The sequence below is a fragment of the Cotesia typhae genome, unplaced genomic scaffold (assembly GCF_013202065.1).
Source record: "Cotesia typhae breed Kobodo isofemale line unplaced genomic scaffold, CoteBio_Ctyphae contig_11, whole genome shotgun sequence".
NCBI lineage: Eukaryota > Metazoa > Arthropoda > Insecta > Hymenoptera > Braconidae > Cotesia > Cotesia typhae.
In genome coordinates this window covers 2541843-2567634 of record NW_027423711.1, presented here as the reverse complement: position 1 = coordinate 2567634, position 25792 = coordinate 2541843, and the positions used below count along the sequence as shown (strand labels likewise).

The 25792-nt window shown below is 27.6% G+C and overlaps 4 protein-coding genes and 1 long non-coding RNA gene across 13 annotated transcripts in view; 4 read left to right on the top strand and 1 right to left on the bottom strand.

Moving 5' to 3' along the window:
* The first annotated feature begins 629 nt into the window (after window positions 1-629).
* On the top strand, window positions 630-6151 carry LOC141527610 (F-box only protein 32). Of its 4 annotated transcripts, none has more exons than XM_074243184.1 (7): window positions 630-797; window positions 1031-1307; window positions 3926-3984; window positions 4111-4160; window positions 4500-4862; window positions 5249-5499; window positions 5710-6151. In XM_074243184.1, exons 2-7 carry the CDS (start codon window positions 1186-1188, stop codon window positions 5906-5908), a joined length of 1044 nt encoding a protein of 347 aa, XP_074099285.1. In that variant the 5' UTR covers window positions 630-797; window positions 1031-1185; the 3' UTR covers window positions 5909-6151. The 4 variants fall into 4 exon arrangements, with proteins under 4 accessions (XP_074099285.1, XP_074099281.1, XP_074099297.1 ...); XM_074243180.1 differs by lacking the exon at window positions 630-797 and adding an exon at window positions 808-936; XM_074243189.1 differs by lacking the exons at window positions 630-797; window positions 1031-1307 and adding exons at window positions 1863-1992; window positions 3470-3847 and having other exon boundaries at window positions 3926-3983; window positions 4109-4160.
* Window positions 2211-25792, bottom strand: part of LOC141527747 (uncharacterized) — a 27690-nt gene continuing 4108 nt past the window's right edge. The window contains exons 2-3 of one of the 5 annotated variants that reach the window (XR_012479241.1): window positions 21971-22236; window positions 2211-2225 (exon numbers count right to left, since the gene is read on the bottom strand). This is a non-coding gene — a long non-coding RNA (uncharacterized LOC141527747). Of the gene's footprint in view, window positions 2226-5770; window positions 5903-19605; window positions 19741-20214; window positions 20345-21970; window positions 22237-25792 lie in introns of those variants that run through there. The other 4 variants (XR_012479237.1, XR_012479238.1, XR_012479236.1 and 1 more) reach the window with 4 other exon arrangements.
* On the top strand, window positions 9009-11985 carry LOC141527633 (uncharacterized). The gene is made up of 5 exons (XM_074243207.1): window positions 9009-9255; window positions 9887-10041; window positions 10116-10257; window positions 10346-10467; window positions 10562-11985. Exons 1-5 carry the CDS (start codon window positions 9096-9098, stop codon window positions 11000-11002), a joined length of 1020 nt encoding a protein of 339 aa, XP_074099308.1. The 5' UTR covers window positions 9009-9095; the 3' UTR covers window positions 11003-11985.
* The window catches only part of LOC141527571 (uncharacterized), a 21546-nt gene continuing 7616 nt past the window's right edge, over window positions 11863-25792 (top strand). Inside the window, exons 1-5 of the mRNA XM_074243143.1 lie at window positions 11863-12002; window positions 18750-19205; window positions 19411-19770; window positions 19939-20281; window positions 20484-20721. Coding sequence (XP_074099244.1) covers window positions 19139-19205; window positions 19411-19770; window positions 19939-20281; window positions 20484-20721 — 1008 coding nt within the window. The 5' untranslated portion in view covers window positions 11863-12002; window positions 18750-19138. The remainder of the gene's footprint in view (window positions 12003-18749; window positions 19206-19410; window positions 19771-19938; window positions 20282-20483; window positions 20722-25792) is intronic.
* LOC141527737 (uncharacterized) overlaps window positions 22235-25792 on the top strand; it is a 7804-nt gene continuing 4246 nt past the window's right edge. The window contains exons 1-2 of one of the 2 annotated variants that reach the window (XM_074243368.1): window positions 22235-23693; window positions 25531-25759. In XM_074243368.1, the coding sequence (XP_074099469.1) occupies window positions 23337-23693; window positions 25531-25599 (426 nt within the window). In that variant the 5' untranslated portion in view covers window positions 22235-23336 and the 3' untranslated portion in view covers window positions 25600-25759. The remainder of the gene's footprint in view (window positions 23694-25530; window positions 25760-25792) is intronic. The other variant, XM_074243377.1, reaches the window with a different exon arrangement.

The following is a 25792-nucleotide window of genomic DNA, read 5'->3' as shown; positions in this document are numbered from 1 at the left end:
ATTAAATTTTTTTTTAATAATTTAATTGTTATAAAATTTCAAAAAAATTTTTAATATCTGTCAACTTCAGTGTTGTTATTTTTTTTTTTTTTTTTTTTTTTTTTTGACATGTTCAGTTTCAAAGTAACACACAAAAGTCATTTTTAAAAAATTTTATGAAAATCAGCTGTTTTATAATTTCACATTCATCAGTTTTATTAATATTTACAACAAAAAATTAATTCATTGTTTTAAGTAACTGTTAAAGTTTGATTTACAAAAAAATTTCATGGTATGTATAATTAAAAAAAAAAAAAAAAAAAATAAAAAAATTTTTAGACGTCTGCTAACTTCAGTGTCATAAAATTTAGTATAAAAAATAGCAAAATTCCTGAGTCTGTAATTTTAAGAGCAGCAAATTTTATGATATTAAAGTCAGCTGTCACTTTACAATTTTTTTGTTTTATTTAACAAACAAATTTGTTCCGAAGAATTATTTAAATAAAAATTGCATTTTTAATTCATTAAAGCTTCTGGATGTCAATTTTTTACTCATTTTTTTTTACTTAATTTATTTATTAAAAAAATTCTTAATATTATCAAATATATGTTAAATGGATTTTAATCAAATTTTTTAGCAGCAAAACTTGCAAATCTTGGAAAAATTCAAATTAATGGCGCGTCTAACAACTGACAGTACTGGAGAAGAGAAAACAAAACGTCCTAGCCAGCTGATATGACGTCACAGCTTGAAGCCATGCGCGTACGATATCAACAGAGTTTCAAGCTTCAATGTACAACACTACACCAGATACCAGGTACTTACCAACTAGACTGTTTTTAGTTGTCGAGTGCCCGCGAGACTTATAACAAGTAACAACTTACACCAAAGCTGATACCTGGGGCCCAAGTACTGCAAGACACTCGACAGCCGTTAAAATTACAATCAAGTGACAGGTTTAATTCCCCAGTTTTATTTATCAATTGTCCACATTCAAACTCGCTGACTGACATACACTCACCGCAAAACGTTTATTTTGATTTTATCTAGCTTTGGTGTCAGAACTTTGTTGTCAAGCTGTCAAAAAACCTAGAACAATTTTGCAGCCAGAATCGAGAATAATTACCGTGGTTGGTAACAAGATAAGTGCGGTCAACTCCAAGGGCTCATCACGGCTCTTGTAATAAAAAAGTTATTACAATACTATGCCGTTTATCTCTAAAGACTGGCGTAGTCCTGGTGAAGAATGGGTCAAAACAGTTGAGGGCTGGGAGAAGAAAAAAATTCTCGAGTGTGCCAACAACAAAACTCTGTCATTATTAATACGGTACATTAATTATTCAATTATATTTTTTTCTTTTATAATAGCAAGTATTTTTATTCGGTATATTTACCTACATAAAAATCTAAATCAATTAATATTTAAAAACATTTCTTTGTCTTGGAGCACCAGCTTGATATCATACAGCTGTTGAATCGATCATCGACATCTTTGTTTACTAACGAGTAATGTTTACATCTTTTCTCCCAGATTCTAGTATCATTCTTGCATATATAATTATTCAAAACAAAAAATATTTTTAACCAATGATAACAATAATTTACATAAATAGATAATTTAAAATAATTATCAGAAGCGCAGGTAAGTTGCTTTGTTATGCTGTAATTACAATTGAAATGAAAATTCTTTGATTCCTTTGTTCCAGTGTAGGCTGACGCAGTAGTTGTATACGTTCCAAAAACATCGCTAAATATTGCGCGTGTTTAAATTTATACACATATGAGATTCTTAACTCGTAGGCATTATGTGTGTATATTGCATTATTATATGTGCTGGTACTTTATTTATTTAATAATGTAACAGCTTGTTAATATAAAAAGGAGGAAAAGGAAAAGTCAACTACAACTATTTAAATAAATTCACATCTACATGAATACATTTGTATGTATATAAGAACAAGAATTAGTACCCAGAAAAAGTATGAACGTTTCCGTGGGTAAACTTTCCTTCGGTACTTACTTTATTATAACTATAATAACAACATGCGTAAACTGTGAGCTGTGAGGTCGATCGATTGCTCTCTCCTTCACTCACAACTAACAACTCCCTTTGCTTAGATTATTTAATTGATCGATTAATTAATTAGTCGTCTATTTATAATTTATAACCGTACAAGTGTACTTGACCGCTACGTAAATTATATATCAGGGTCCAGTGGTTGCCAGGCAATCACACACGGCTACTCTGTAAATAAAATAAACTTTAATAAGTAATTACAATTTGCAATGATAGATTTTTTTTTGTTACTTGGTCACGCTTTCACAACCGAGAAATGACTACCAAGATTCGTTTCTATCTTGTTGATCGTTTATTAGCCTTGAAGTGAAGTAATAAAAAATTAAAATTGAAAAGAAGAAAGAGGAAGAAAAAATAATAAGAGCTAAACTTGTAATTTCTAAAATAGAATTTCTCGCGTATTATTTATTATTAAATATCATGAGATGTTTTAATGATATATAATGAAAGATAACGACCAAGAAACGTCAAATGGCAAAATTAAAAATAATGGAGATGAGTACTTGAGTGCGTTATGGTCTAGTGACACGTGCATACATTAGTGCCTCTACAATCGATTGGTTTGTTTATATTGACTATTATTATTGAATATAATGAAAGTATAATATTAAAAAAATAATAATAATAATAAAAAACAATATAGTAGAAGATGAGTAGAGACAGAGCCTTGGACGACTGAATGTCAATTTTCTTGATGTAAAGCAAAGAGAGATGGGCAATATTGGTTTGACCTAAAACCGAAAAACTAGGTCGTGACCTAGAGTTTGCTTTGCACTAGTTTCAGGATCCTTCTTGTACAGGGATATTTTTCCTTACGGGGTATTTATATTATATATGCTATTTATCCTCCCGGTTACTTATATATTTACTCATGCTGCAATGCATCTCACCTACGAAACCACAAGATTGTATTCAGCAGATATTTTTAATATCATATCATAATTCGTAATATTTCTTGTCATTTTTAATATAAGCAGTAGATGAATAATTTGTGACAAAACAAATCATTGAGTCGTGACAGATCACGTCAGCGTTCGTTAGTTGCGTAATTTAAAATGGTCAAATTAGTGTTGGTGTGTATGGAATTTGTAATAATGTATGATATATAATATATAATGTATAATGCCATCAACACGCTGTACTGAACTACTTAAATGCTTAGTGGTTCCCTGTAGTTAACTGTGAGCGTATTAACCAAGGTCGTCGATAGTTAATGACCTTTTACGAGGCCCTCTTCCGCAGTAATAATATGACATTGAATTTTGAGTTTTTAATTTAATACATTGTACTTTTAATTTACTAAATACATTTTATTACGGTCATAGTACTATTAATAATACTAGGAGTACTAATAATAACAGCGATAAAAATGATATGAATAAAAATAAATTTTGATATTGATTTTTTTATAGATCAACGCTTGCTTAACGAGAATTGATGACTGGCTCAATGGTTTGTTGTTCACGCAGAATAAGCGTGGGCAAACCAGTCAATGAACTGTTCGATACAATTACGACATTATTGAGTTTTAAAAATAATTATGATAATAAAAACATGACCATGATTTTCATGATGACTCGTTGTAATGTCTACGACGGACTTTTACGAAGAAATGTTAATTTGTTTTTTTTTTTTCTTAAATAAAATCACTTTGAACTTTTAATTAAAACTCGAAAATTTTTTTAATTACTGTAAAAATAAAAAACAATTTAATGGTTCCGGTGTTTGAAAGCCGTCTAAGATTTTTTCTTCAAGTCTTGAGTCTTGAGAGTGTTTTTGTAAACGTCTGGGTACGAAATGTTTAAAATAAGAAAAAAATTGTGGTTTTTAAATGTAAATTATAATAAAACGTTTCTCTGGTTTTTCAGAACCGAGAAGGATGGAGACAAAGCCCGCGAGAAGGAAAAAGAAAAAGAGAAAAAAAAAGGTGAGTTTCGGTTGAAAAAACACCGTTTAATTTTTTTTTTTAAGTTATGTATTACAAAAATATGTATGTTGATTGTAAAAAAGTAATGTTTTAAAAATTTTCATGGTGATTTGTGTATGTTTTCAGAAAATGCCGTCCAACCTCACTGTCACATCACACTGAAGTGTACACGTGAGGTGAGTGACTCTTCCGGCGTGAATTCTATATTTAACTTATTCTGGCTTAACAAACAGCCAGGATAACGAGGATTAAAAATGTACGACAAGAGGAAACTCGAGATTTAAAATAGATACGAAAGTGAATATAGTTTATTTCCCATTTAAATGCTCAGGCGCATATACCCTCGGATTTTCTCGTTCAAACAAATAAATAAATAAATAATAAAATAAGAATAAGAATAATAAAAAAATAAATGAAATAAAATGACAAGCAGACAAGAGCATTAGAGAAAAAAAGATGGGATGAAAATGCGCGAGCAAGCCAACGGCAATTATTCTTATGTTCTAAATTTGTAGATCGCCGGATTCAACGGGCTGAGTGATGCACTCAAGAGACTGGACTTTTTGTCAGCGGTCCACGATTGCCGACGTTTCAACTACATCGTAAGGTTGTTGGACTTGCTGGTCAGCCACACAATGGGTGGTCTTAGTGGATGTGCTCAGCGTGTGCTGTTTAACATGCTGGAAGAAGTTACTCTGGAGGTTTCTTGTTCACAACAGCAGACAGGAAGACTTCGTAGACTGATTGAACGTGTTAGAGCCTTCAGTGCTAGCTGCTGCTGGGGCGGACGACCTCTTGGTTCTGTTGTCCTGTGGGAAAAACACAAAGCTGCTTTGGATAGAATATTGCAAATTGCGTCGTCTATCACAATCACTCAGGTGAGATTTGCAGGTGACATAATGTCATATTTAGGGGGTGAATAATTTTTTTTTATTAAATGTAAAACATCCCCAAACTGAATTCATGAACACTAATATTGAAATACACAGAAAAAAAATCATATACACAAAAAAAAATTAACTTGAATCAAATAAATAATTTTTAAGAACATTAGCTTCTTGATTCAAGTAGAAAAATTCTTAAACTAAGAAATTTTTCTTGACTTTTTACTTGATTCAAGAATTTTTTGTCTTGATTCAAAACAATTAACCTCTTTAAAATTATTTCTTGGTTCAAAAATTTTTCTTTTGATTCAAGTCAATTTTTTTTCTGTGTAGTTATGTAGTTCGTTAACTAAGAATTACCTAATAAAACATTTTTTTAGCCTGACGAAGAGCAGCATCCACAGTGGTCAGATCTTCCAGCTGAATGTCGACGTGAAGTTCTCTTGCGTTTAAGCGACCCAAGGGACATCGAAGCTTCGTCAGAAGCTTGTGAACATCTGGCTGCACTCGCTCAAGAACAAAGAATTTGGCGAGAGCTTGCTCAGTACCACTTCACGCCTCAACAAATAACTACTACCATGCAAAATAATCCAGGAAAAGACTGGAAAACATTATTCACTATTGCACGAAGGTACAGAAGTGTTTTTAATTAAAATTAGTTTCAATAATTTTATCATATTGAGATTAATGATTGATGACTAGCTTATTCAACGATTTTAATTGAAAATCTTCTTGTAATTAAGTATTAATAGATATAAAAAATCTCTGATAAAATATAAATGTTTTTAATTGCCAAAGTAATTTATTATAGGTGAATTAATTTTTTTTTCTGACCATACAGGTCTTTCGGATTGCGAGAAGAGTACGCGGAAATGATTCAACTGTGTCGGAATTGCCGCTGCCTCTTTTGGCGTTCACTCGGACATCCTTGTATCGCTGATCAAGATCCAGCGTTTCAAGAAAAACTTGCTGATGTCGATCAATCATCTCTTCATGTTCCAATACCACCGCAAACTTTTCTCAAGTTCTTCTCTCTGTGAGGATAATTATAATAAATTAATTAATTATCACGAGAGTTGAAAAATAAAAGAAAATTATTATAAAATATAAGAATGCATTGAACATAAATAAATATATAAATATAAATATATATTTATTAAAAATAGTCCTTAGAAATATCTATTGTTGGCCGTTAAATAAACTTTTATTGTAATTTGCTCTTTGAAGTATTAAAAGTCAAAATTTCGTAATAATTTTTGACGTTCGCGCTTTAAAAAAAATGAGTAATATAATACACTATAATATATATATATATATATATATATATATATATATATATATATATATATATATAATATTTATTTTGTGGAAAATACAAAGAGTTTAATTATAAAGTCTGGTAATATAATTATACGTCCACGAAAAAAAAAAAAAAAAATAAATAAATAAATATTTTTAATTGATTATAGTTACATAACTAACTATTTAATTAATCATCGAAATCAGGACGAATGTATACAATTTAATTATTATGAATTATAATAGACATGCTCGTCAAACGACTGTCTTACGAAACATATTTTATCAAATAATTATTTAACGTCCATTGAAGATCTCTTTCAAGAAAAAAAACTAGTTAATTTTTTTTCATTGTTTTTATAATTTTTTTAATAAGAATACTGACGGTTGATTAGTCTGAGAGACTATTCATTCGCTTCGCAAAGTAGAATTTTGTGTTTTGTGATGCCTTTAGGTGCTTGTGGTAGCTCTATAATTGTTGTTATACTATAAGTTGTTATAAATTTTTTTTTTTACTTAAACTAATATTCGGCACTATATAACCAATGCTGTGTTCTCACCATCACTTATTCTTGATTAATTGAAAAAAGTAAAATAAAAAAAAAAAAAACACTCTGAACTGAAATAGAAATATCATATCTACGTGTAAATACATATATGTTTCTGTAACGCATATGAAGAGAAGTACTGAGGTGAAATGAATGGAAATAAATATTAATTGTTGAAACAAACGAATTAAATAAAATAATACAATTATAATTGTAAGAAAATACTTAAGAGGACTTGTAACAGATCTTGGCTTTAAAATTAAAATCATTCTTAAGTTCATGAATTAATTATAGAAAGATAAAACAAATAAAATAATATATATATATATATATATATATATATATATATATATATATATATATATATATATATATATATATATATATATATAAACTATAAATATGATAAAAAGTGAAATGAAATACATAAAAAGAATGAACACCGTTGAAATATATAATCTTTATGATTGTGTAGTTGTTTGTCCAAATCTTTATTATAAACGTCAAATATATTTATTAGAAAATAAGTCAAAAATTTAATCGACTCTAATTACCACTGCGGAACTTCAATATCACGTTATTTATAAATTATCAATTATTTTTATCGATGTTGTATATGAATTTTTATTACTTACAATCGTGGTTATTAATTTAAGCATGTTTGTAATATTACTGGAAAATAGCCGTTTGTAAACTAAAATATTTATTAACTCTAAATTTGAAAATCAATTGATAATGTCTTTTGTAAAATTAGTTGCAAATAAAAAATGGTATTAATGAAATTAGCGAAATTAAAATTTCATCAAATATAAATTCAGTCATTTATAAAATAGCGAAAAACAAAAATCTGTAGCTACGTAAATTTAGCCAATTCTTACTGCAGAAATTTATAAAATTAGCCGATTGTAAATTTTGTGAAATGTAAAATTAGCCGTTTCTAAATCTTTTGTAATTCTTTAACGGATCAACTGATCAAAAAACAATTTGAGGCATCCAGGGTAGAAGTACCGTTTTTGACCAGTTAACATTTAAATTAATTTATAAAAAATTATAATACTATAACCATATTTTTGTTGAGTTTTAAAAAATTTATATTAAAACAAATTGAGTTTGTAATGGTTTATTAATGTAAATTCATTTTTATCGTTTATTTGGACAATAAATGGCCATAAACGGTACATCGGGGTAAATTTGCCACAAACATTTGGTGAAATTTCATTAATATCATTTTTTATTTGCGACTAATTTTACAAATGATATTATCAACTAATTTTCAAATTTATAGTTTATAAAAGTTTAAGTTTACAAATAACTATTTTCCGGTAAACTTAAAAAAATACTTAAATTAATGACCACGATTGTATATTCGCTTACTATGATTGTATTAGTTGAAATTTAACTATTTTTTAATCAATATATTTATAAATTCTAACTAAAAAAAAATATGTAACTTTCCACTAAAAATAACTGCCGGCAAATGCTATTGCATTAAGTGAATTGATAATAATTATATGTGTTAATAATTTATAAAATTTTAATTAATTAATTCAATATTTATATATTATTATTATTATTATTATTATTATTATTATTATTATTATTATTACTATTATTATTGTTATTTTGCTATACCTAATTAATCTAAAGTGATTTATAAAAATATGAATTAATCGTATAAATTCTTTAGCCTAGTCACAAAACAATAATGAATAATAAAATAAAATAAAATGGATGATTTAAAAAATCACGACCAAGAATATTCATAAAAAAAAATGAGAGAGAAAGATAAATATATTATGTATAAAATGAGTGAGAAATAATTTGTTAATCATTTGGTGGTGGAAAAAAAAACAACACTAATTTTAACTTATTAGTTTTTTGTTTAATGCGATGTTGTATGAAAATGCTTTTAAATAAAATATATTTAAGTATATAAAGGCATATGTACTTCTATTTGTTAACTTATAGATTAAACTTGAGAGTATTATTCATGACATTAAAGTTAGCAGTCATTAGAGAATTTTTAAATTTTATTTAACAAAAAAATGATTTTTAAAAAATTGAATTTTTAAATTTCTAAATGTCAATTTTTTTTGCCATAATTTATTTGTGAAAAAAAATTCTAAAAATTATTAAATATCTGTTAAATATATTTTCATTTATTATTCACAACTATAATTTAAATTTGCCGCGTTAAAATTATTTTTTAATTCACCACGAAGTCTTCTGGAAAATATGACAACTATAAAATGATAAAAGTAAGAAAGGTTAGCGATAAAAAATTACCACGTGCAGAGTGTTAAAAAAGTAGAAGTAGGAGTGAATCTTTTACTAAATAATCATCCAAAGTTTATCAAAACAATTAAACCAAATTAACAAAATGTCAAAAAACGAACAAAATGGAACCGATGACATGAAAGCGGCTGTAGGAGAAATAGACGAAATAATGAAACGTTATGATGATAAAATTCGTAACAAGTTGGTCTCTCATATTCTTTCATCTTGGTTGACTGAAAAAGCAGCTGATCATTTAAGTCTAGGTTTGATATCATTTCAATAGCAATGTTCTCAAAAACGTTTAAAATAATTACTCCGAAGTTAAGAGACGTCTGATAATTTTTAGAATTTTTTTAACAAACAAATTATAGCAAAAAAATTATGACATTAAAGTTAGCAGCCACTTGATAATTTTTTAGTTTTATTTAACAGATAAATCTTTTCTGAAAAACTATTTTTAAAAAGTTGCATTTACAATTTTTTTAAATTTCCAAGTGTCAGTTTTTTTTTCTCATTCATTTTTGCTGTAATTTATTTGTTAAAAAATTCTAAAAATTAATACATTGCTGCTAAATTAATTTTTGTAACAAATAAATTATGGCAAAAAAAATTGACATTTAGAAATTTTAAAAAACTACAAATGCAATTTTTTTTAAATAATTTTTTTGGAGCAAATTTATTTGTTAAAAAAAAAATTAAAAAATTGTCAAGTGACAACTAATTTTTTTATACACGAAAAAAATTTTTTTTATACGCCTTTATGGCTCCCGGGATCCACTTCGGATGCCATAAGAGCGTATAAAAATTTTTTTTTGCATTTCTGCACATTTCGGATAAAAATAACGCGATATAATACTAACAATAAAAATTTTAATTGAGAACAATTTAATTTAGATGAAGCTTCAGAAAATAAAAACTATGTGGATGATGATGTTGACGCCGGCGATATTTTGCATGACCCGATCAAGACTTTAGACAACATCGTCGCATCAATTAAACCCAAAGTACCTCGAAGCGGAATTTTGGAGTTAGAAAATTTCATTAAAACTGTAAAAGAAGCTCCCAATTTTTTTTTTTTTTAACTCAAATGTATTGACTGTTTAATGTCTAATTATTTTCACAGAAAAATCCTGATGATCCCAATACAACGATTGAAATCGATTGTTTTCTGTACGACGATGAAGACCTCGACATTCTTGAAGACAAAGGAGAGCTGTCACGCTATTACTGCGAAACATGTGGCTCTAAGAAAATTAAATTCTTAAGTAATTGATATAAAAATCTATCTACATAAATTAAGATTTACACAACTTGGAATTAATTCTAACTAATTATTATTTTTTACCGTTTTAGATATTGAATCACATTCGATGTCCCGCGAAGAACTATTTACTCTTTTCAACGATACTCTTCCTGTTCTCGTAGATAAAATAGTCCTCGATGTGGGCTCACGTCTGGGTGCAGTTTTGTATGGCGTCAGTACCAACTTTAATTACCCATATCCAGTATTATACAAGTCTAATTACATGCAATTAATTCTATTATTTATTCTATTGTTCAAACCCGCAGGCTTACGTATTTACTGATGCAGAAAAGATAATAGGCGTCGAAATGAACAAAGAATTTTGCGACATTCAAACAGAGGTGATCAACAAATTCAAATTGAACAAGAGAATCGAGGTGATCAACAAAAAAATTCAGGATTGTGGAGACGTACTCAAATCTGCTGATGTAGTTGTTTTAAACAACGTCTTTGAACCGTACCTTCCGAAAGAAAAGCATGCTGAGTTGTGGTATTTCTTCACGGAACACATCAAGAAAGGCGCTTACGTCGTATGCCGACCTGCAATTGAACAAGCAGTGAATGATTTGAATCTCAACATCGACGTTACCGAGTGGGTCAAAAAAGTAGAGGTACTAAGTTTTGATGATAATACTGACAAAGGTGAAAATGGAGCTCCCAAGATTGATTTTCCGAGAAGTGGGATACCCTGCTACGTGGTTCTATAAGAAAATTGAATTTACTTAAGCATTTTTTTTAAATTAACTATCTACGCTAATTATTATATAATTAAACAATCATCTGAGAGGCTAAAATATCTTAGCGGCATTAACTGTAAATATAAAGAAGTCTCACATTTAAGAAAAACTATTAATGACATTAATATTAGCTTTCAGACGGAAAGAACAAAATGACACTGGATATCATCCCAGATTAGACTGAGTGAAAAAATTTTTTAGATAGTAGCTAGTATAATCCAGATTACAATGAGTATTATCCAGATTACAATGAATATAATCCAGATATTACACACTATAATCTGGATTTTTCTAGCTACTATCTGAAATTTTTTTTCACTACAGATATCACTGAGTATAATCTGGGATGATATCCAGTGTCATCTTGTTTTTTCCATGCACTTGACAATTTTTTAATTTTCTTTAACAAAAAAATTTGTTCTAAAAAATAATTATAAAAAAATTGCATTTTTAATTTATTAAAATTTTTACAAGTCTATTTTTTTAATAATTTTTTTTTTTGCTATAATTTATTTGTTAAAAAAAATTAAAACAATTATCAAGTGGCAGCTAAATTTAATGTCATAAACTATTATTTTAATTAGTAGTTCGTGTATTCAGCTGAGTGAAGGAAAATAATCCGTTATATATATTACAATATACAATACACAATATTATATATACAGTATGCAATTGCATTCTATGGAGTCTTTATAAGTACCTAGACTGAAGCGTCGAACCCCTTCTCTATCGTAAGTAGGAGAAGTCACTGGCAATATGGTCAAGTTCAAATCACGAGTTCAGTCGGCAATTGACTCATTATGGAGCTCATGCTAAGTGTTTAATCACCACAATTAATAACACGTTTTGTTACTATCGGAAATTATATTTTATTTTGTTAATTATTCAGCGCTGTTTTAAATTCAAAAGTCTAAAACTGTTACTAATTGTTGCTGATAGTTATGATAAAATGATACTGTTAAATTAATAGGTAAGAGTTATTTTTCTACCACTTGAATAATAATTACGAGATTTTAAATAGTATTTTTTTAAATAATATGTAATAGGAAATAAAAATAGTAGTATGTGATTAAATAGAATGTTTGCTTCGTTGATAGCCAACTGTTGCTTGTTTATAGCTCATATCACTTATTACTCCGGTAGTCTAATTATGTCAAATGATAAACTAATTAACAGAATGATAAGTACAATCGTATAACTGTAACATGAACGAAAGCAAATATTAGTAACCTTCGAATTGACATTGACCCATTTTCATTTTAACATCGACCTCCACTTTATAACATTTATCTAGGTCTAGTTATGTTTTTTTTTTGTTATTTTTTTTTTGCGAAAAACAGTTTAAAAAACTATCCAGACAAAAATTTTAGATTGTTATTTAAAACCACATTTTTTTAATGCTTTTGTATAAATTAAATTACGCGGTAATTGTATATTACAGTTGTGTGATTTATTGTGTGGCTTGTTGGTATGAAAGAACAAGTGTGATGATCCATCAACTCGATCATTATTGTCATAAAATATAGGAAAATTAAAAGTATAAAAAAAAACTGTGAGGCAAAGAAGAAAAATGAGGATCATTAATTAAAATCATGCGGTAAACGTTCTTGAAAAAAAAATTATCTGGTAAAAAACATACTGTCAATTTTGTATATTAATTGCGTTGGTGCTAAAAGACACATGTCTAGATGTATGTATATGTAATATGTGAAACTTATTTGAGTTGTCTTATTGACAGTGTCAAAGATTAATTCTGATCACATTCACTCTTAAATTGATGCATGCGGATATTACACTCCACGTGTTTGCTGACTGTTACACAATATCATAAGGGTAAATAAAATTCTGCATACTTTAATTTATATTTATTTATACAATTTATAAAAATAAAAACAATTTATACTTTATGCAACATTTTTTCACACGACAAATAAATAAAAAGTAAAACATGCAGAAATAAATTGCGTGGGTTTTTGTTAAAGGATTTGATGTTTAATAAATTTTCATTTAAAAAATTAACATTTAAACTATAAAAATATTTTTTAATGCAATTGAAAAATTTTATCATTTTATATAATTAATTTTTTTTTTTAAGTGTCATTATTAAAGTAAAAATACCAAAGTGAAATCTTAAAAAGTCTTAAAAAAAAAACTACTATTGTAAATTTTATACGGCGTTTATAATAAAAATGTAAATGATAAATCATTATTGTTTTTGTTATTGAATTATTGAAAAATAATCAACAGATTAATATAAAATTTAAATAATTATCAAATAATAAAAAAACAATTACCAATATATTTGAAGAGTTTACTTCAATGAATATATATTTAGTAATTAAATTTATATGATAATTTTTTTTTTTTTTTAGTCGTACAAGTAGTTATCGGAGGTCTTGTAAATAAAAAAAAAAAAAAAAAAAAAGAACTAAAAGTTAATTAACCAACAACTTGTTTACATATTTAATGGTAAAAATATATAGTGTATCTACAGAACTGAAATTTTCATTACACTAACAAGGACACTTGTTACAATAACTTACTATTTACTGCAATATATAATAAGAATGTTTATAAAAAAAAAAAAATTGGTGTTGGTATTAATACCTACTTCTTCATTACTAATATATATTATATTAACATATGTGTAAATGATAATTAATAACATTATATAAACATTAAAACTAAATAAGGAAACATGAATAAGTGACAATAATTAATGGATTTAACTTATTCTCATTACAATTTGTCAACAAGTGTCCAATGATAATTTACAGTTATGTGTGTATTTTAAATATTTATGTCAAATATGTTAAAAATTATATTGTCTATTATAAACAAACATATATATATATATATATATATATATATATATATATATATATATATATATATATATATATATAATAGGATAATTGAATTAACTAAGTTGATAAATGTTATAGTTTCTAAATGCGCAACATTATTTTGATTAACTTTTTCAGACTAGACTAGATACATAAGTCATAAAACAAATAATAAAATTTAATTGACATTTATAGTAAAATTTCCATATTTTTGCAATTCGTAGTTAACACTTGTGATCAAATTTTTATATATTGCGCTTCATTTATTAAAACGTAAATCAACAGTAAGATAAGGATAAAAATTGAAGCGTACACAGAAAGAACAAGATGACACTGGATATTATTCCAGATTATACTCAGTGATATCTGTGGTGAAAAAAAATTTCAGATAGTAGCTAAAAAAAAATTCAGATTATACTGCGTGATATCTGGATTATACTCATTATAATCTGGATTATACTAGTTACTATCTGAAATTTTTTTTTACTCAGTATAATCTAGGATGATATCCAATGTAATCTTGTTCTTCCCGTGTACACTGAGAAAAAAAAATACTTTTGATGCTCTTCTCTTCAGAAATTAATAATTAATAATTAATAATAATAGAATATTTGATTGTCATCGAGTTTCTTGAACGAAAAAATTGTTAATTGAGTAAAAGTATTTTTTTTTTTCTCAATGTATTATAACTATTTTATAATTTATAAATTTCAATTAAGCTTTTTATCTTTAAGGATAAATATTATGTATGAATTGTTAAATTACTCTGATTTTAACAATTGAAGTAAATAACAGAATTCCTTATATGTACCTATAGAATGTTGATAATCGAGGATTAGAATTCATCCATTAATTCAGGACGAATGAATGTATACAATAGGGTGGGTCAAAAAAATCGAATAATATATTTTTGATTTTATACTCTGAAAAATAGGTTCGTAGACACCTAAAAAGAATTCTCTCCAAGTATAAGCTCTTAATTATAACGGGAAGGTCCTCCGCTTTGCGGGTTTCTATTTTTTTCGAATAATCAGATAAAAAAATTTATATCTCGCTTCCAACTGCTTGGAAAAATATTCCGTGGCATAGATTTTGTGAGAAATTGAATGCTTTACAAAAAAGGTCTCTTATGACTTTTTCAAAAACTCAACCGATTAAAAGATATTCATAGTTGAAGTTTGGCTATTTTAAGGAAAATATTCGTTTTTATTATGAATTTTATAAGTCGATGAAAAAAAATTATTTCGGATTGCGGAACTCATGATTTTGTAGGAAATTTACTGCTCTACAAAAATGGTCTCTTATGATTTTTTGATTAAGTGAAGCCGTTACGAGATATTCATCGTCAAACATTAACGAATATCAATATTTCCAGTTTTTGATCAATAATTCGATAAATTTTAATTTAAACTATGAGTTTCAGGAAAATTTACATAAATTTGAGTTTCGATCGATAAAGAAATGTTATAATAAGTTAGATAAAGAATTATTGGAATTATCATTGATTTTCCTTGGAGAAATGCCTCAAGAAAAGATTTCTTTCAAACGTCCTGGTGCTGTTCATCATGCTAGATGGATGGCTAAGGCCATTTATAGTTTGAAAATGTATCTATTCAGAGATGAATTCAAACTCTCTCAGAAAGAATTGCATGGTCTTCGTCATTTCTGTATTTTTATAGTCACATTGTATTTAAAAGCTTGGTTTTCATCAACTTCTGCAACAACTGCTGCTTATCATGACTTGCAGTTTATGAAAAATTTATTGGAGTACAAACATATCAATCCTTTGATTTCTTCAGCTACGTGTGAAAAAATGATTTCGCACTTATGGTATTTGAGCGATGAACTTGCCATTTTATCACTGTTTGACGATGGCGTTCCATTAGAAGTAAAAAAAGTATTGTTGAAGCTGTTAATACTCGTGAAGGTACAGATTCTAAAGCTAAAAGATTTGTAATTGCTAAAAAAGATTTGAATTCATTGGCGCAGAGAACTCTGAGTGACTTTGTGTCTAAAAAGTCATTAAATCTTTTCAAAATCTTCGATCTACCGTATGACTTTCTTGATGTCGATGTTGAATTATGGCCTACTAATGAGAGTTATCTCGAAAATAAAGAATACTTTCAACAACTAAAAGTTGTCAATGATTCAGCAGAGCGAGCTGTTGCATTAGTCAGTGAATATAATCAATGCTTGACAAAAATGAAGAACAATTCCAGTACTTATTGCAAGTTGTCAAAGAACATCAAAAACATTCCCAAATTGTAATAAAAGAAATTATTTATAGTAATAGCGTACTGTTATGTTAAAAATATAGACAATTATATTGCAATTGATAATTCAATAAAAAATTTATCTATAAAAAGTTAAATACTGGTTGTTTCTCACTTGATTCAATACTTTTCATATTAAATTTGACAAAGAAATATGTCATTCACTTCAAATTAAACTAATCATTGGCTATATGTCGAAAAAATGCTCTAATTTCTTGTTTTAATGCAATCAAACAAGCTCAAGACTGAAAACAATATTAAAAAATTGTTTATAACATTTCTTTATCGATCGAAACTCAAATTTATGTAAATTTTCCTGAAACTCATAGTTTAAATTAAAATTTATCGAATTATTGATCAAAAACTGGAAATATTGATATTCGTTAATGTTTGACGATGAATATCTCGTAACGGCTTCACTTAATCAAAAATCATAAGAGACCATTTTTGTAGAGCAGTAAATTTCCTACAAAATCATGAGTTCCGCAATCCGAAATAATTTTTTTCATCGACTTATAAAATTCATAATAAAAACGAATATTTTCCTTAAAATAGCCAAACTTCAACTATGAATATCTTTTAATCGGTTGAGTTTTTGAAAAAGTCATAAGAGACCTTTTTGTAAAGCATTCAATTTCTCACAAAATCTATGCCACGGAATATTTTTCCAAGCAGTTGGAAGCGAGATATAAATTTTTTTATCTGATTATTCGAAAAAAATAGAAACCCGCAAAGCGGAGGACCTTCCCGTTATAATTAAGAGCTTATACTTGGAGAGAATTCTTTTTAGGTGTCTACGAACCTATTTTTCAGAGTATAAAGTCAAAAATAAATTATTCGATTTTTTTGACCCACCCTAGTATACAATAGTTATATCTATATGATGAGTTAAAGTGGTCAAAGGGGACATTTGGTTGGTTGACAAGATAATAGAGTGATTGTAAGTACTGGTATTGCTGAATAAAGATAAAAAGAAAAGAATAAATGATAGCGTACAATAGTTGGGTGTACGTGTAGTTGAAATCTTGTTTCTTCGTATAAGTGTACCCTATACCAGTATATATCAGTATCGCGGTATTCTCTGACGCACGTGTGACGTCAATAAAGTTGAGAGACAAGAAGTTGGAGCATAGAAACCAACTACACCGTGTACGCCTGATGATATGTCTCTTTTACCAAGTAGAATAACTTTTAATACAACTAACTCTTCTTGCCTTTAATATTCTTCTTTACGTATATATGTATTCCCACACATACATTGTTATTGTTAGTAAGTATTATGATCGTTCATACATATTCAATACATAGAGACACACATCAAAGATCTTATTGCCGTCCTCATTTTTTTCATCCGCAATTCATAATTTTTATCTAGTCACTCGTACGAGTAAATTCATAACTTCTTCAAAGATATCCAGGCTTACAATAATATATGATACATTTATAATCTTCTTTATGTATTTATTTGTATTCACATTCATATATACAAAAACTATATATCTAAAAATAAAAATAAAAATTCTGTAATACTTTAACAAAGAAAATTAATCAGATCAATCGTTTAAATAGTCGATACATAAATAAAGAGTATACTTATTTGTGTATTTAAAAAATAAATACAAGTGTTACGCCAGATATCAAAGACCTAAATCATTTGAGTTTTTATTTTTTTAAAAAATTCACAGCCAATCAGTTTAACTTGTTGGTAAGATTCTTGTTGGTCACACGGATTTGTAATATAAAATTAAAATTAGCTGTCACTTGACTATTTTTTAATTTTATTTAACAAAAAAATTTGTTCCGAAAAATTAGTTTTAAAAAATTGCATTTTTAATTTATTAAAATTTCTAAATGTCCATTTTTTTAATTTTTTAAATGCATTAGTTTATTTATTAGAAAAATTATTAAATATCTGCTAAATTAATTTTCATAATTTTTTTTAATAAATAAATTTGCTCTGAAAAATGATTTCTAAAAAATTGTATTTTTAATTTTTTTAATTTTTTAAAGGTCAATTTTTTTTTATTTTCTTTAACACAATTTATTTGTTAAAAAAATTTTTTAAATTATAAAATATCTGCTAAATTAATTTTCATATTTGTAATTTGGATTTATGTTATTTATATATTTGGAATTTAAGTATGTCATTAAATTTAGCTGTCACTTTACAACTTTTCAAATTTCCTCTAATAAATAAATTATAGCAAAAAAAAAATTGACTTGTAGAAATTTTATAAAATAAAAAAATGCAACTTTTTAAAAATAATCTTTTAAAAAAATTTTTTTTGTTAAATAAAATTAAAAAATTGTCAAGAAAATTGTAAATGATATTTTAAAAAAATATCATTTATAATTTTTCAAAATTTCTAAATGTCAATTTTTTTTGCCATAATTTATTTGTTAAAAAATTCTAAAAATTAATAAATACCTGCTAAATTAATTCTTATAATTAAATGTCATAATTTAAGTAAATTAAAACAATACTTATTGCAATGAGTAATAATAATAATAATTTGGTGTAAAGAATGAGGAAGACTAAAAATAAACATGATTAAATTGAGATAAAAGTAAAATAATTTATAATAAACATGATTACAGAACAAGAAGCGGACAAGAGTGTGCCATTGCCAGTTTACGAAAACCAGCGCAACGAAATGTCCAGTACTTACACATACACGTGAATGTACACATTGTGTACTATATGCTGTACACTATATATATATATATATAGGGGGAGAGGCGTGAAAAATCCTGTGTAGTGCGGCGCTTGATGCCGCTGTTGCTGCTCTGCTCGCAATGGCTGCCATTGCCGGCTGCTAAACTGTCATGACAGCAGTCATATTGTTGCCTAGTTGGTCTTACTCTTGGTTTACCACTAAGAAAATAATAAACGGCATGTGCTTACATAAAATAATACGCCAGCAGCTACTTGTAGAGTGCAGAGACAAAACTAGACCAGACACTAGAGAATGAATGGTGTTCAGTGAATGTTTGTCGGTGAAGTTTATTTAAAAGTTCTTATAAACATTCATCACTTTATTTTTAATTTAAACGGTAATTTTATTTATTTATTTATTTGTAATTTTTTTAAATTTATTTAATTTAATAGTTTAATAATTGTTTTAAAAATATAACTTTTTATTTAAATTGTGCAGTATATAAAAATATTTATTTTAATAGTGCGTGTACAGTATAATATTAGTTAAAAGCAGATATATATTTATTTATTTTTTATTTATCTTTATTTAATAACACGTAGAAAAAATGAAGTCAAAAACGACCTCAAAACCCAAAAGTGACAGTAGTGATTTGGACCCTAGTGAAATAAACGAGAGTTATGATGAGTTCAACGCGATAATGTTGCCGATATCAAGAACAATGAGCAAAAGTCCGTCAAGTGATGAAGGCATTGAACCGGATTCAGATCTCAAGTCATTGCATCAAGTTCCCGGGTCGTGGAGCTTGGATTCATCATTGAGCAATGCTGATGATGATTGCTGTAGACGTGATTCCAATAACAGTACCAGCAGCTTGGGGCAAAGACGTAAATCGCGAGCCAAAGTTACACGTTGCTGTAGCTCTGATAGTGCTGTTATCAGCGATGATGATCAGAATAAAGGTAAATATATATAATATGTATATGCGATTTTTTTTTTTTTTTTTTTTTTTTTTTTTAAGATTATTGTTGTGTAATCGTATGAGAATTATCTTATCACAGTGACAAAAAAAAAGTATTTTTTATTATAAGTTGGTTGGGTTTATTTTAAAAAATATTTCAATGTTTTAGGATGGGATAACTTGATACTTGGAGATAGAAGCGAGTGCGACTCGATGACGGACGAGAAGCCGAGATATTGGCGAACACCTAGTGTCGTTGTCAGTGATTACTCAGATTATTCTTACCTAGACGAAAAGTTTGAGCGCAATGAGTTGTATGTTGAGGGAGGCACGAGTGGTACACCTAGTCAGGCGAGCAGTTGTTCTTGTTTAGATTGCGATGAAATACGTGAATTTAATGATGATTTACATTCGTCTGCTATTGACAATCATCTTCTACAAGTATGCGGTCTCAGGCGGCACTCTGATTCGTGTTGTGCGTGCTTGAGTACTCGTAATAATATCAATTCCCGGTAAGTTAATGTTTTTTTTTTTTTATTTTTTATTATCTTTTTCTGTTAAATTTTATTATTTATCTGGAAAAAATATTTACTGTTTGTCATTTTATCAATAAAACCGACATTTTTCATTATTATTGTTTATAATTCATGCTAGATAATTATGTAATCTGTATTATTGATAAGTATTGTTATTTTTTTTGTTTATATAAAATAGGATTAGTAATGAGAGCCGAAGACATTCATGCCTCGCTGTTAATAATTCTTCTCACTTATTTAAACTGAACACTACTGTGAGCTGTGCCGAAAGATACAATATTACTAAAGAAAATAAAACGACAATTGAACTTCTAGATATCCCGCCGATACGTAAAATCTCGGACTGCTCAACAAACTCGAGTCTGAGTGGGGACGACTTTGAGGTCACCGAACTGCAACCGTTAAAGAGGCCACAGGTGAGGATCGTTTTTTTATTATTCTTTTTCTTTATTTCTTCTACTATTTTTTTTTTTTTTTTTTTTTCAATACTATTATTATTGTTATTATTATTTTTATTTATATTTTCATGAATTATTGCGGTAATCTTCCGCTTACATCACTAAATAATTACTTGTAACGCTTACAATCCTAGTCATTGATAGACAAGCTGTATAATGTGTACAGTTTTGTTGGTATAATTGCTCAACGCAATGTTTTTAATTCAAATGTGACCTCATTATTAAGCTAATAATTGTATCTTCTACATTTAATCATGTGACAATTATCAACATTGCTAATTAATTTGTTTGATAAGCACTCAAGATATCCAACTCTTTATATTGCTTGCTAATTAATTGATTAATTGAAACTTCAAAATTTAATAAAAAAAAAAAAAATACATATATTTAAGTACAGTATGTCTGTGTCTATAATGATGGGTAATAAAAAAATATTACGTGGCGTCTGATTGTATTGTTTTAACGTCTACTGACTTCTGGCAATGACTCAATTGTCTCGCTTTCACCGTCGGCAATGTTTATATTGATTAAAAATTTATAAATAAAAGCAGACAAAAGTCTTGAAAGTGTATTTATATGTGTATGAAAGTTTAATAGTTGAATAATTGTGATTTTATTTATTGTTTTTTTTTTGTAACTAAAACTGCATTGTCACTTGACGTTATAAATAAGTAACTAGAGTTTTAAATGACAACTCATATTACTGTTTTAAATTTGATGTCGTGTAAGAATAATCATGATTATTATTATTATTTATATTGTTAAAATAGTTTGATAAGAGTACACTGATGTTGGTATTATTTATCAGTACATGTTAATAGTAATTTTATCAGCGTGTTTAACTGCTTGAAAGTACTTGTAAAATGAGAATGATTGTAAACTGATACTTGATGAGTTCTCATTACATCATACTTTGTTAGTTTCTCAACGTACGAATGCTTTACAGCAGTAAATAAAATAGGGAGAAAAAAAAAATAACGACAATCATATAATACTGTGCAGAATGCATAGATAAAGAAATCGTTTGTATTTGTATTTGTTTAAATTAATAGTAATAAGCAATTTATATGTTCAGATTAAACTCTAAGACTGTTGTTAAATAATGGTAATGTCAGCTGAAGAATAATTTGTACAATTGACTGGTAGCTGAATAAGGGAGGTGAAGACTGAACAAGAAATAGATCTTCTATAAACGTAAATTGCATACCTGAAACAAATGGTGAACGAGTTTTTGTGATGCACATTAAGTAATGATTAAATGCCTCTCTTGGATACACGGTGGTACGAGTTGACTTGGTTTACTGGTCAGTAAGTAACTCAAACTTGGGTTGTCAGTAAGTTAGTCAGTCACTCCAGCACACTGGTAAACATCGATTTATCCCCGCCGTAACTCTTTGGTATATTTACAACTGACAATCTCCACGGCGTAATGACTGGACCCCACGCCCACACCAGTCACTTAAAAATGTTCTGCTAAAAAAATACGTATAGTCTTGTTTAGGATATTGAAGTGGCAACATCCGTGTCAGTTTGAATAACAACATTATAATTTAGTCAATTATATTTTATTTGAATATCAACAATTATATATTGTTATTATCATTGTAATAATAATATTAATAATAATTAGTCGAGTGTCTAGGATGTGAATCATTTTGAGAAGGAAGCATGAGTGTGATATAATTGATTATTTGAAAATAATGATATTTTCTTAGTTTGTTAATTATTAAAATAATGACAGTATTAAATTATTTAGCGTTGAGATTCCTTTTATAGATCAGAAAATTTATTAAATTTAAATTTAAATAGAAACGTTATATTTACATAAAATTAAATTTATTTTAATTTAAAGGCTACGTGTGGGGTAGATATAGACCCCGAGAAGAGAAGAGAAGCACGGAAGAAGTGAGGGAATTGAAATCTATAATAAGGTTTTAGTAATGTAATATAACGGTGGCCCTCAAACAGTTGGTGCTTGAAGTGAGTAATCACCCAGATGTGTTAAAACGTAATATAACAGTTATGTTTTATTATTACGGGAGGACAGTAGTCGTGTGGTGAGATAACAAAATGTCGATAGAAGTAATGTGATTCTTTATAACGGATGTTGTATACTCAACAATTGATGTCCGCTTGTGACAAATACAGAGTAATGTAATTTTTTTTATCAATTATTTCATTATTATCTGACAAGAGTAGAAAGTAAAAATCAACACTTGCTAGTGAATTTGTAATCAAAAAATAGAAATCTATAATGAACAATGCTTCCAGATATAATTAATGATTCACATTGATTCTAAATCATCTTCTATTATTAATGAGTGCCTGATATGTTGTTGATAACGATAAGTCAGTTTTAAAAAACAAAAATAAATTTGTGATGTATTATATCACAGTCATTACTGGTTATAAAACTAATGACTTCATGAAATCACAAATAATTCCAGAAAAAAAAACCGACTATCAAGATCATTAACTATTTGTTAACGCACTGGGTTTTTTTTTTTTAAACAATAGTTACAGATAAAGTTAATTATACAATTTTATATTTATAAAATCTAAAGAAAAAAAAGATGGGCGATGATAAAACCCCTAGGTGTTCACGGTCACCGAGTCAGTCTCTGACAACGCCTAGTTTGAATCTAATGGAGCAACTGTTGTTGGCAAAAATGGACAGAAACAGTTTGATTGATCATGTTGATAACAGCATTAACATAAACAACAACAAAAATTTGAGCAGTCTCGCCGCAAGGAAGAAAACTCTGATTTTACGCGCTAATTCAATGGACAGTCAAACAAGCGCGAGCACGTTGTATTCGACAAATTCTGCGGATTCTGCCAGTAATCGTTATTGCAAGTGTGACGATTGTTTACTTGGCATTGTCGACAAACATCAACGACATACGCCTACTTCACTTACTCGTAAAAAGGTAATATTATCATAAATAACAACAATAATAACAATAGTGAATAATAACAAAAGGTTTTCTGACCTTGCTTTCGCTTATTCGTGCATTCAAATTATATCTATTGTGAAATATGTATTTATAAAAAAAAAAATACTCAACAAAACTAAAGATGAAACAATGATACGACCATGTTATATCTTTTGAAGATTATTTAATCAGTTATTTGTTTGCGTTTGATTAATACGATTATATTTAGTACGAGTGTTTTTAGGTAGATTTAATAAAATCTTACTTTGGCTCTTGTGTCAAAATTTACATAGAATTTCGTTACTGTATTAATTATTTAATTGAGTAAGGCTTAAAAATGACATTAATTTAGAAGAAAGAAAAATAGTCTTGAGTTGAGCGTAAATTTTCTTAAATTAAGAAAATCTTAAAGAAGATTAAAAATTTCTTGAACGAAATTAAATTTTTTTAAGCTAAAAAATTTTCTTCTTGCTCCAAAATAACCGGTCTTCCTTATAAGTTTCTTGGTTCAAGAAATTTTTTTTTTTTCTGTATATATTAGAGTGTGCCAAAATGTAACTTCCGTGAAGAACCTTTTAAAATTGGAATTTTGAGTTCCGCTTTTAACAGGGGCTTTGTTTGTGCATTTTCTGAGATTTCTTGATGAGAAAGAATTTATTTGATTTTCATAGAATTTTTTACCAGAAGCTTAGTTTGGAAATTCCCGCTGAAAATTCAAAATTTGGCGGGAAGTGCCCAATTAAATCTGCTGTTAATTATAATTAATATATATTTATGTAATATAACATGCGGCTTGTGGACACGATAACTCCCACAATTTTTAATGAAACTTGGTAGAATTATTCTGTAGACAATTAGCTTGAATGAGTTCAAAAATGAGGTGAATCTATCAAATAGTTTAGAAATAAGAGCCATTTGAAATTTTCAAAAATTTTAAAAATCACCTGTTTAGTGACTTTACTAAGGAACAACTTTTTATTGAAAAATTATAGATCATTTTTCTGGATCCCATATTAAAGCTTATAAACTTCTCTTATAATAAATTTACTTTTCAATAATTAAAACAAAAATGTAAGAAACTGAATGTAATTTATATCAGTTCTAATTATTTATAATATTGTTATTAAAATCATGGATTAAAAAATTCGCAGTCAAAGAGAATGAGATTGACAACAATAGTCCTAAGGCTGCTATTAATTCTTTGGTTAAAATATATACTCAACAATGTATGTAATATAATATAATAATGCGAATTAAATTAGAAAACTTATACACAAAAAAAGAAAGAAAGTCTTGAGTCAAGCGTAAATTTTTTTAAATCAAGAAAATCTTAAGGAAGATTGAAAATTTCTTGAAAGAAATTAAATTTTTTTAAACCAAGAAAATTTCTTCTTGCTCCAAAATAATTTCGGTCTTCCTTACAATTTTCTTGGTTCAAGAAATTTTTTTTTTCTGTGTATGATTGACAGGTATATCAATATATGTTATTAATTACATACATTTGTGGTTGCTTTATTATTATTTACACATAAAGTAATCAAATACTATTTACTTAACGTGAGACCAAAGAGTTTTACTATATTTATATTTTTTTTTTTACACCAAGTTGACCAATCGCTTCAATTAGCAGTTGTCAATGTTTTCTTCATATGTATTATGTAGCAAATGTCATGTAAGTTATACGATATGTCGAGAATTGTGTTATACTATTATTATTATTGTTAGTGTTAATTTACTGAGCTTTAGCATTTATTTCTTATTATTTTTATTATGGGAAATAATTTTTTTAATTTTTTAAAATTTAATTAAATAAAATGGATATTTTTTGCAGGCATTAGGCGTGACACTTTTTATATTTATTGAGCACTTATCGCCGGTGAATAAGTGCCGTTCCAAATAAATTAAACGACATTACTTTAACGAAGGCTTGCCGAGATCACAAGCCGACGATTTATAAATCCAATGTACACTGGCTATGTAATATTCGTGTGAGGTAATTGGTATATACGTCCATATGCGCAGCTCATTAAAAGTCTAGTGAGTTTCTTAAATCCCTTGAGGTAAAACTTTGGTGCATGTAACTCGATATACAT

Bases quoted from the DNA above. Each gene is read 5' to 3' on its own strand.
- LOC141527610 (XM_074243184.1), top strand. From the start codon at position 1,186: ATGCCGTTTATCTCTAAAGACTGGCGTAGTCCTGGTGAAGAATGGGTC. The intron at 4,863-5,248 runs GTGAGATTTGCA...ACATTTTTTTAG, and splicing joins CGTCTATCACAATCACTCAG to CCTGACGAAGAGCAGCATCC. The intron at 5,500-5,709 runs GTACAGAAGTGT...CTGACCATACAG, and splicing joins TTATTCACTATTGCACGAAG to GTCTTTCGGATTGCGAGAAG.
- LOC141527633 (XM_074243207.1), top strand. From the start codon at position 9,096: ATGTCAAAAAACGAACAAAATGGAACCGATGACATGAAAGCGGCTGTA. The intron at 9,256-9,886 runs GTTTGATATCAT...AATTTAATTTAG, and splicing joins AGCTGATCATTTAAGTCTAG to ATGAAGCTTCAGAAAATAAA. The intron at 10,042-10,115 runs GTAAAAGAAGCT...TTATTTTCACAG, and splicing joins TAGAAAATTTCATTAAAACT to AAAAATCCTGATGATCCCAA.